The 12460-nt window shown below is 41.6% G+C and overlaps 1 protein-coding gene across 1 annotated transcript in view; it reads right to left on the bottom strand.

The window, feature by feature from the left end:
- The window catches only part of LOC139377246 (carboxyl-terminal PDZ ligand of neuronal nitric oxide synthase protein-like), a 30916-nt gene that overhangs the window by 15774 nt on the left and 2682 nt on the right, over window positions 1–12460 (bottom strand). The window contains exon 3 of the mRNA XM_071120252.1: window positions 2141–2233. Coding sequence (XP_070976353.1) covers window positions 2141–2233 — 93 coding nt within the window. The remainder of the gene's footprint in view (window positions 1–2140; window positions 2234–12460) is intronic.

Genomic DNA, 12460 nt, shown 5'->3' on the forward strand with positions numbered 1-12460 from the left:
GGACAGAGAGCTATGATGGTATTCCATCTTTTGGCAAGTCAACACATTCTGCCTCCATATGCAAAGAATGTTGATCAGAACACTGTATTTTTATATTTTAGGATACATTTTTAAATTACTTTTTTTATTTTGCCTCTGTAAGGACCAGTTACACACTTCACACTGTTGAAAACATATAACATAACGTTTCCTTCACGCGGAAACTGTAGATGTACAGCGCATTCGGAAAGTATTCAGACTCCTTCACTACTTCCACATTTTGTTACGTTACAGCCTTATTCCAAAATTAATTAAATTGTTTTTTTCCCTTCATCAATCTGCACACAATACCCTATAATGACAATGCAAAAACAGGTTTTTAGAAATGTTTGCAAATTTATATAAAAAAAATACCCAGAGATATACCATTTAGATACAGGAAGTATTCAGACCCTTTACTCAGTACCTTGTTGAAGCACCTTTGACAGCGATTACAGCCTCGAGTCTTCTTGGGTATAAGATTGGTGCAACTGTATTTGGGGAGTTTCTCCCATTCTTCTCTGCAGATCCTCTCAAGTTCTGTCAGGTTGGATGGGGAGTGTTGCTGCACAGCGATTTTCAGGTCTCTCCAGAGATGTTCAATCAGGTTCAAGTCTGGGCCATTCAAGGACATGGAAAGACATATATTTTTTTAAATAAATATTTAATATATATGTATATTTTTAAACTAGGTAAGTCAGTTAAGAGCTAATTCCTGTTTACAATGATGGCCTAGGAACAGTGGCCTTGCTCAGGGGCAGAACAACAGATTTTTACCTTGTCAGCTCGGGGATTCGATCTAGCAACAATTTTGGTTACCGCCCCAATGCTCTAACCACTAGGCTACCTGCCGCCCCACACTTGTCTCGAAGCGACTCCTGTGTTGTCTTGGCTGTTTCCTTAGTGTCGTTGTCATGCTGGAAGGTGAACTTTCGCCCCAGGCTGAGGTCCTGAGCACTCTGGAACAGGTTTTTATCAAGGATCTCTCTGTTCCTCCAGACGTGACACTTGGCATTCAGGCCAAAGAGTTCAATCTTGGTTTCATCAAACCAGAGAATCTTGTTTCTCATGGTCTGAGAGTCATTTAGGTGCATTTTGGCATGCTCCAAGCGGGCTGTCATGTGCCTTTTACTGAGGAGTGGCTTCCATCTGGCCTCTCTACCATAAAGGCCTGACTGGTGGAGTGCTGCAGAGATGGTTGTCCTTCTGGAAGGTTCTCCCATCTCCACAGAGGAACTCTGGAGCTCTGTCAGTGACCATCGGTTTCTTGGAAACCTCCCAATCTCCCCTGATTGCTCAGTTTGGCCGGGCGGCCACTTCTAGGAAGAGTTTTGGTGGTTCCAAACATCTTCCATTTAAGAATGATGGATGCCACTGTGTTCTTGGGGACCTTCAATGCTGCAGAATGTTTTTGGTACCCTGCCCCAGATCTGTGCCTCGACAATCCTCTCTCAGAGCTCTACGGACAATTCCTTCGACCTCATGGCTTGGTTTTTGCTCTGACATGCACTGTCAACTGTGGAACCTTATATAGAGAGGTGTGTGCCTTTCCATATCATGTCCAATCAATTGAATTGACCAAAAGTGGACTCCAATCGAGTTGTAGAAACATCTCAAGGATGATCAATGGAAACAGGAGGGACCTCAGCTCAATTTTGAGTCTCATAGCAAAGTGTCTAATACTTATGTAAATAAGGTATTTCTGCAAACAATTCTAAAAACCTGTTTTCGCTTTTCATTGCATATATTTTATATGATTATAAATATGGCATCAAAGTGTTGAAAAACTGATTTTTTGCTTTGGGTATTGTATGTAGATTGCTGAATACATTTTTATTATTTAATCCATTTTAAAATATGGCTGTAACGTAACAAAATGTGAAAGAATCAAGGGGTCTGAATTCTTTCCGAATGTACTGTATGTGTCATTGACTTCAGTGTAATATAATAATTGATGTTAGTGTGCATTATGAACACGACACAAGACAGCCAAACTCATACAATGTCAAATTGAAGGGGACTAAGAAAAAGTATCCAATACAATGATAGAATAAATCCTAATAAAGAACAACATTTTGACATTCTGTTTTCATCGGGGTGTCATCTGTCGAAGGGGCCTTACCTTTTTATTTTTTCTCAAAACCACCCTTACACCATCGGCAGACACAATGATGTTGACCTTCTTATTCTTCATGTTCTTCAATTTGAATTCATACTGTAGGGGAGGGGGGGGGGGGGGGGTGTCAATTAGATAGATTTGTTCATGAAATTGGAATGTCAAATAACCCATAGAATTATACGCTATACAGTATGGACTACTATGGACTTTGGTGTCCATTCCTATTCAAGAAGTAAACTGAAATTTAAATTCCTTAACCTTGTCCAGAGATACCTGATGTAATGGAATGAAAACATGTACCAATAACAGGTAGTGAGTACTAACAAGCAGTGAGTTCTATCAGGGAGTGAGTACTAACAAGGAGTCAGTACTAACAGGTAGTAAGTACTAACAAGAAGTGAGTGCAAACAGGTAGTGAGTACTAACAGGCAGTGAGTACTAACAGGTAGTGAGTACTAACAGGTCGTGAGTACTAACAGGTAGGTAGTAGTAACATGTAGTGAGTACTAACTGAGAGTGAGTACTAACAGGTTGTGAGTGGTAACAGGTAGTGAGTATTAACAGGTAGTGAGTACTAATAGGTCGTGAGTACTAACAGGTCGTGAGTACTAACAGGTAGTGAGTACTAACAGGTCGTGAGTACTAACAGGTAGTGAGTACTAACAGGTAGTGAGTACTACCAAGTAGTGAGTACTAATAAGTAGTGAGTACTAACAGGTAGTGAGTACTAACAGGTAGTGAGTACTAACAAGTAGTGAGTACTAACAGGTAGTGAGTACTAACAAGTAGTGAGTACTAACAGGTAGTGAGTACTAACAAGGAGTGAGTACTAACAGGTCGTGAGTACTAACAGGTAGTGAGTACTAACTGGGAGTGAGTACTAAGGGACAGATCGAAATTGACAACTCACGGTGTCATAAAAAAACACCCCCCTCCCCAAAGTTACAAATATTTCCACATGACACTCCCCTTGTACTATAAAATAAATGAACACCTTCCCTCCTCATAGAATTAACTCAAAATATGGTTTACGACCACAAATAAAACTAACTGTAGCGACCCTATGTTTATAAACGTGGATATCGATTTTGCCATTTTGTGGCACAGTCAATACCACACACGGCTACGGGCCAGAAGGTTGAGGGTTCGTCGACCACCACAGACGAGCTCACTCTACCTGCCTGTTTCAATACACAACCATCAGAGACAGCTGCCGACAATGATCAGCTCTGGGGAAATCAGTTTTTCAACACTTTGATGCCATATTTATAATCATATAAAATATATGCAATTAATTTTCCACCAACAGGTTTCTGTGCCAGTGTACTACACCACCAATAAACAAAGCATACTGACATCGGGCACTTCAAATCAAATTGTATCGGTCACACACACATGGTTAGCAGATGTTATTGTGAGTGTTGTGAAATGCTTGTGCTTCTAGATAACAGGTAATATCTAACAAATTCCACAACAAAACCTAATACACACAATCTAGTGAAGGAATGGGATGAGAATATAGAAGTATAAAATATATGGATGAGCAGCGACCGAGCGGCTAAGATGCCATAGATAGTAAGAATAGATAGTGAAGGATACAGTATAAACATATGAGATGAGTAATGTGAGATAAGTAAACATTATTAAAGTGACTAGTGTTCCATTTATTAAAGTGGCCAATGATATCAAGACTGTAGATAGGCAGCCGCCTCTCTGTGCTATTCGTGGATGTTTGCGTTTTCAACACTACAATAAATAGACTGTCAACCTTGACCTTGTAGGTTTACCCAGTATCGAAGGCTTGGCTTGGCAATCTCCAAATGTCACTAAACTTTCTTGTGTTTTGTAACAGGTGTTAATAAATACATTTGAAAAAAGAAAGAGACCTTTGGCCGAACCCCAGAGAGGTAGAGAGACTGTATGTGGCATGCTACGACACCAACACATATTTCTTTATGTCAGATAGCTACTGTGTCTGGAATACAGATATAGACGTATAGAAGGTACGGTAATTCTTACATTTTCTATCCAAATATTTTGTACAAAAATAAGCACTATATTGTTAGAAAACAAACACAATACCCTCCCTGTGTCCACCAAAACAAACACACTACCCTCCCTGTGTCCACCAAAACAAAACAAACACACTACCCTCCCTGTGTCCACCAAAACAAACACACTACCCTCCCCAAAGAAAAAAAGAAAGTTTGACAACCCTTCCCTATTTTGGACCACCCCTCCCCCAGTAAATTTCGATCTGTCCCAAACAGGTAGTAAGTACTAACAGGGAGTGAGTACTAAAGTATTTAGCATTGATATCCCTACAAGACAGCACCTGCTGCTGAGAGTCAACACAAAGGCTGAAGAAAAGTGGCAAAGTCAGATTGTAGAGTTGGTAAAGTCTCCAACAAAAAAGTTCCCTGTTCCCCCTCAGAGTGCATTAGACATGAAGGAATATTCAGTAGTGTGCACCACTTGTATCCTTCCCCTTCATTAGTTAGACTTGTTAGAAGTGTTCCCTCTGACTGTACTGTAGTCTAAGGAACCAGACATCAGGACCAGACATCTAAAAGAAACATGTTTTTCCCCAAATGAGGAAATATTTCAGAAGTCCAATTGATCAAATGAGGACTTTTATCAAATGAGCACTTTTCCACCTCTGATCTTCAACCAGAAGCCTAATCAGGATCCTCTCATGTCAGAGGTTTGAAGCGATGTCGTGCTGCCTTTCTCTCCCTGTAAAATAGAATGATATTCAGACTGTTTTTTTATACTAATTGGGTGATTTTTTAAACTCCTTTTCAGTATCGGACTATGGACTATTTCACGGACTGTACTACTGTTTTCACTGTATTGCTGATTGACTGTATTGTCTTTCTGGCTATATTATTGTATTTTAATATATCCTGTGCCTACCAGCAATAAATGCCCACTGGGATGAAAAAAAGTTTATTAAATTTGTAACCCACAAAGTTCCACGGTTCCTTGAGATGTGTAGCCTAGCCACACCCATGGTCACTTGCTGGAGTGTATTCATTAGTCGCACACCGTTGCAAAACGTTTCACACTATAAAAACGTTTTTGCAACGGAAAACGTTTTGGACAAATTCAGGTAGGTCTCTTTGGTTCCTACCCTCTTATAAAACAATGGTTCCAAAAGGGTTCTTCGGCTGTCTCCATAGGAGAACCCTTTCTGGTTCCAGTTAGAACCCTTTTTAGGTTGTAGATAGCACCGTTTTTCCCTAAGAGTGTAGTGAATACACCCGTGGTTTGAGTAGAATGTTGGGGTCAGAAATATTTAGTTCATTTTGGGGGGGACTGAAGTTAGTTGAACATTACAACTAACTAAAACAGAGACTTGATTTATAATGTTCAGAGACTATAAGTTGTTTTGATTCTGATTGTTTGGATTCTGAATCAGCTGATTCAGTGAATACATATGATTATTTTCATGACATTCCTGTCTTATTTTCCATTGACGGTATGTGTTTAGTGCTAACTGACTAATATAGTTTGACCTGAGTAGTGCAGTAGACATGAAGACTTAGGTTAGCCTTTAGCTCAACAGGTTAACAGAGACAAAAGAAAGCTGACTAAACAACAGCTTCTATTAACCATCAGACTGTTGAACAGCCATCACTAACCGTCTACCAGGTGATGCACACTCACTCACTCACACAAAACACACAAACAAGCTATCACAAACACACATACAAGAACGCACGCACGCACGCACGCACACACACACACACACACACACACACACACACACACACACACACACACACACACACACACACACACACACACACACACACACACACACACACACACAGCCAAAGCTGCACTCATATTATGGAGAAATTAAAACCACTGGACTCTTCCCGTTTCACACTGTGTATTTAAATACTGTATTCTGTACATTCTGTTATTTCTACTACTGTCCATTGTATTTTAGTTACACTGTTTCATACACACAACATATTTATTCATATACTGGACTCTTGACATAGCTCACTGACATATCTACTGCTGTACATATCATTCTTAGTATATCTACTGCTGTACATATCATTCTTAGTATATCTACTGCTGTACATATCATTCTTAGTATATCTACTGCTGTACATATCATTCTTAGTATATCTACTGCTGTACATATCATTCTTAGTATATCTACTGCTGTACATATCATTCTTAGTATATCTACTGCTGTACATATCATTCTTAGTATATCTACTGCTGTACATATCATTCTTGGTATATCTACTGCTGTACATATCATTCTTAGTATATCTACTGCTGTACATATCATTCTTAGTATATCTAGTGTTGTACATATCATTCTTAGTATATCTACTGCTGTACATGTCATTCTTAGTATATCTACTGCTGTACATATCATTCTTAGTATATCTACTGCTGTACATATCATTCTTAGTATATCTACTGCTGTACATGTCATTCTTAGTATATCTACTGCTGTTCATATCATTCTTAGTTTATCTACTGCTGTACATATCATTCTTAGTATATCTACTGCTGTTCATATCATTCTTAGTATATCTACTGCTGTACATATCATTCTTAGTATATCTACTGCTGTACATATCATTCTTAGTATATCTACTGCTGTACATATCATTCTTAGTATATCTACTGCTGTACATATCATTCTTGGTATATCTACTGCTGTACATATCATTCTTAGTATATCTACTGCTGTACATATCATTCTTAGTATATCTACTGCTGTACATATCATTCTTAGTATATCTACTGTTGTACATATCATTCTTAGTATATCTACTGCTGTACATATCATTCTTAGTATATCTTGCGTATATTCATCTGGTGTATATACATATAGATTGCATCAGGATTACTGTCACAGTGCCATCTTATTCTTATTTATTGTTCACCTAATACCTTTTAATAACTTAGAAATTGCACTATTGGTTAGAGCCTGTAAGTAAGCATTTCACTGTTGTATTCGGCGCACGTGAGAAATTCATTTTGATTTGATATTTGGGTTGTTTATTTAGGGTCGTTACGATTTCTTTCTCTTCTTTGTGTTCTCCCTTGACATTTCACGGCATTATTAGGATCCATAAACATAAGCATTTCGCTGCACCGGCTATAACACCGGCTATAACACCGGCTATAACACCGGCTATAACACCGGCTTATAACACCGGCTATAACACCGGCTATAACACCGGCTATAACACCGGCTTATAACACCGGCTATAACACCGGCTATAACACCGGCTTATAACACCGGCTATAACACCGGCTATAACACCGGCTATAACACCGGCTATAACACCAGCTTATAACACCGGCTATAACACCGGCTATAACACCGGCTATAACACCGGCTATAACACCGCTAAACTGTGTACGCCACCGATAAGCTTTGATTTGATCTGATAACACCGTTTTGTTGTACACAGGAGATCCGGGTTAGGAACCTGGTCAGAGAGAGATGCGTAACCATGCCAGCACAGTACAGCCTGGCTCAGCTCAGATCGGTTCAGTGGTGTGAAGAGGGTATTATACCAGAGTCTGAGGTGAGGGACGGGATGGACAACCAGATACACACCCACCATCCACCCCCACACAGCCCTATAGAAACTGGGGCTTCACACCACCATCCACCCCCACACCCCCCTACAGAAACGGGGGCTACACACCCACAGCCCTATAGAAACGGGGGCTACACACCCACAGCCCTATAGAAACTGGGGCTACACACCCACAGCCCTATAGAAACTGGGGCTACACACCACCATCCACCCCACACAGCCCTATAGAAACTGGGGCTACACACCCACAGCCCTATAGAAACTGGGGCTACACACCACCATCCACCCCCACACAGCCCTATAGAAACTGGGGCTTCACACCACCATCCACCCCCACACCAACCTATAGAAACGGGGGCTACACACCCACAGCCCTATAGAAACGGGGGCTACACACCCACAGCCCTATAGAAACTGGGGCTACACACCCACAGCCCTATAGAAACTGGGGCTTCACACCACCATCCACCCCACACAGCCCTATAGAAACTGGGGCTACACACCACCATCCACCCCACACAGCCCTATAGAAACTGGGGCTACACACCCACCTTCCACCCCACATAGCTCTATAGAAACTGGAGCTACACACCCACCATCCACCCCCACACAGCCCTATAGAAACTGGGACTTCACACCACCATCCAACCCCACACAGCCCTATAGAAACTGGGGCTTCACGCCACCATCCACCCCCACACAGCCCTAAAGAAACTGGGGCTACACACACACACACAGCCCTATAGAAACGGGGGCTACACACACACAGCCCTATAGAAACGGGGGCTACACACACACAGCCCTATAGAAACGGGGGCTACACACCCACAGCCCTATAGAAACGGGGGCTACACACCCACAGCCCTATAGAAACGGGGGCTACACACCCACAGCCCTATAGAAACGGGGGCTACACACTCACAGCCCTATAGAAACGGGGGCTACACACCCACAGCCCTATAGAAACGGGGGCTACACACCCACAGCCCTATAGAAACGGGGGCTACACACCCACAGCCCTATAGAAACGGGGGCTACACACCCACAGCCCTATAGAAACGGGGGCTACACACCACCATCAGCCCTATAGAAACTGGGGCTACACACCCACAGCCCTATAGAAACTGGGGCTACACACCACCATCCACCCCCACACAGCCCTATAGAAACTGGGGCTTCACACCACCATCCACCCCCACACAGCCCTATAGAAACTGGGGCTTCACACCACCATCCAACCCCACACAGCCCTATAGAAACTGGGGCTTCACGCCACCATCCACCCCCACACAGCCCTAAAGAAACTGAGGCTACACACACACACACAGCCCTATAGAAACGGGGGCTACACACACACAGCCCTATAGAAACGGGGGCTACACACCCACAGCCCTATAGAAACGGGGGCTACACACCCACAGCCCTATAGAAACGGGGGCTACACACACACAGCCCTATAGAAAAGGGGGCTACACACCCACAGCCCTATAGAAACGGGGGCTACACACCCACAGCCCTATAGAAACGGGGGCTACACACACACAGCCCTATAGGGGGGCTACACACACACAGCGGGGGCTACACACCCACAGCCCTATAGAAACGGGGGCTACACACCCACAGCCCTATAGAAACGGGGGCTACACACACACAGCCCTATAGAAAAGGGGGCTACACACCCACAGCCCTATAGAAACGGGGGCTACACACCCACAGCCCTATAGAAACGGGGGCTACACACACACAGCCCTATAGAAACGGGGGCTACACACTCACAGCCCTATAGAAACGGGGGCTACACACCCACAGCCCTATAGAAACGGGGGCTACACACCCACAGCCCTATAGAAACGGGGGCTACACACACAGCCCTATAGAAACGGGGGCTACACACCCACAGCCCTATAGAAACGGGGGCTACACACCCACAGCCCTATAGAAACGGGGGCTACACACCTGACAGTGGGAAATGAGGGAGAACATAAAAAGGACGGTTCTCATTATTTTCATGTGCATCAACAAAGCTCTGCCTCTCGTAGCCTAGAAAGAGAGAATAAAGCAAACTGGCTATTCCCCTCTCTCTTCATGCTATTGTATGGGATTTGGAAGGCAGCAATGCCTGAAGAATGGATGTGGTGTTTTTTTGTCTGAGCTGATGCAGTCTTTACAAGCCCGGTTTCAGATATGTATACGCTGTCTTGACAAAAATGAACGTAGGAGTCGGCAGCACAAAGAGATCTGGGACCAGGCTAACTTTTCCGCCATAAAGTAGAGTAGGCCATGTACTCCACTGTACACCAACAAGGGAACTTGGCCCAAGAAGGACGACTTTGATAAACAGTAAACGCTCGTTGAGCCCAATTCCATTATGATCCCAGAGGACACTGACTTTCCTCTGATCCAATAAGGACGACTTCAATAAACACTTGTTGGGCCCAATTCCATTATGGTCCCAGAGGACACTGATTTTCCTCTGATCCAATAAGGACGACTTCAATAAACACTTGTTGGGCCCAATTCCATTATGGTCCCAGAGGACACTGATTTTCCTCTGATCCAATAAGGACGACTTCAATAAACACTTGTTGGGCCCAATTCCATTACTGACTTAGAATAAAAAAATTACGGACAGTGTCACCAGCAAAACACCCCCACACCATCACACCTCCAAACTCCATGCTACACGATGGGAACCACACATGAAGAGATCATTCGTTCACCTACCCAGTGTCTCACAAAGACAAGGCAGTTGGAACCAAAAACCAAAAATCTTCACTCAATCTGCAATCTGAGGTGCAGTTAACTCTGATGAACTTATCCTCTGCAGCAGAGGTAACTCTGGGTCTTCCTTTCCTGTGGCGGTCCTCATGAGAGACAGTTTCATCATAGTGCTTGATGGATTTTGCGATGCCACTTGAAGAAACTTTCAAAGTTCTTGAAATTGTTCCGGATTGACTGACCTTCATGTCTTAAAGTAATAATGGACTGTCGTTTGTCTTTGCTTATTTGAGCTGTTCTTGCCATAATATGGACTTGGTCTTTTACCAAATAGGGCTATCTTCTGTATACCAACCCTACCCTACCCTACCTACCTACCACAAATTAACTTTTAACAAAGCACACCTGTTAATTGAAATGCATTCCAGGTGACTACTTCACAAAGTTGGTTGAGAGAATGCTAGGATTATGCAAAGCTGTCATCAAGGCAAAGACTGGCTACCTTGATTTGTTTAACACTTTTTTGTTTGCTACATGATTCCATATGTGTTATTTCATAGTTTTGATGTCTTCAATATTATTGTACAATGTAGAAAATAGTGAGAAAAAAAAAAGAAGAAACAAATCCTGGAATGAGTAGGTGTGTCCAGACTTTTGACTGGTACCGTACCTCAACTGGTATGCTATCCAGCCCTGGAGTTTTCCCAGACTTGAATGCTTTAATTGCATCTAGAAGTTACTCCTCTGTAATTTGGCCTTCACATGTGTCTTTCTGTATAGCTGTTAATTTTACAAAAAATTTTTACACTAAAAAAATCCTTACAATTAGCTTCGGTTAGTGGAAATGGAGGAGACTGAAATGAAAACAGATGTTTAAAGTACTTTACTTCCTCTTTCAAAATATGGTTAGGTGAATCATGGATGAGGATTCCATGTCGGAAATTAAAAACTACATTTGGTGCATTTTTCACTATATTCCATCTAGTTTGCTTTATATTAATAATATATTACACTATACTACACTTTCTTGAATTAGTTTGTCCATTTATTTTAGTTTTTCCTCTAATTTATTCTGTGCCTCTTTTACAGTTTTTATTGGTATCTACTGTATCTCTACTGTTAGTTCCTCTATTTCCTTTTTTAGTATGAACTCTGTTACAGTTTTTATTGGTATCTACTGTATCTCTACTGTTAGTTCCTCTATTTCCTTTTTTAGTATGAACTCTGTTACAGTTTTTATTGGTATCTACTGTATCTCTACTGTTAGTTCCTCTATTTCCTTTTTTAATATGAACTCTGTTACAGTTTTTATTGGTATCTACTGTATCTCTACTGTTAGTTCCTCTATTTCCTTTTTTAGTATGAACTCTGTTACAGTTTTTATTGGTATCTACTGTATCTCTACTGTTAGTTCCTCTATTTCCTTTTTTAATATGAACTCTGTTACAGTTTTTATTGGTATCTACTGTATCTCTACTGTTAGTTTCTCTATTTCCTTTTTTAGTATGAACTCTGTTACAGTTTTTATTGGTATCTACTATATCTCTACTGTTAGTTTCTCTATTTCCTTTTTTAGTATGAACTCTTTTGACCGACATTGTTTTGGTTTTAATAAAGATGAGTACTTCCGTTACATGGGTACTGAGTTGCATGGCCTCTAAAGGCACATTTAAAAGTGTCCTATACAATAAGGGGATCTGCTGTACCTATGTAATGTAGGAAAAAGTCAGTAAATATTATTCTGTCATGGTTAAAATAATTTGTCATCCAGTAGGCTTTGATTAAATGTCCAATATCCTCGTGGAAATTCTGCAAGAGTAATGTTTATACCAATTATTTGATGGTCCGACCACATTCGGTCCCCTATCTACACTTTTTAAAACTTTTGGTGCCAGTGAGAACGACATTAGAAAGCAGTCAAGACGACTAGCTTGATTGAGCCTCCGCCGTGTATATCTCACTAGGTCAGGAAATTTAAACCTCCAGATATCCACTAGTTCCAATATACCCATCATAT

Source organism: Oncorhynchus clarkii, chromosome 20, assembly GCF_045791955.1.
Source record: "Oncorhynchus clarkii lewisi isolate Uvic-CL-2024 chromosome 20, UVic_Ocla_1.0, whole genome shotgun sequence".
Taxonomy (NCBI): Eukaryota; Metazoa; Chordata; class Actinopteri; order Salmoniformes; family Salmonidae; genus Oncorhynchus; species Oncorhynchus clarkii.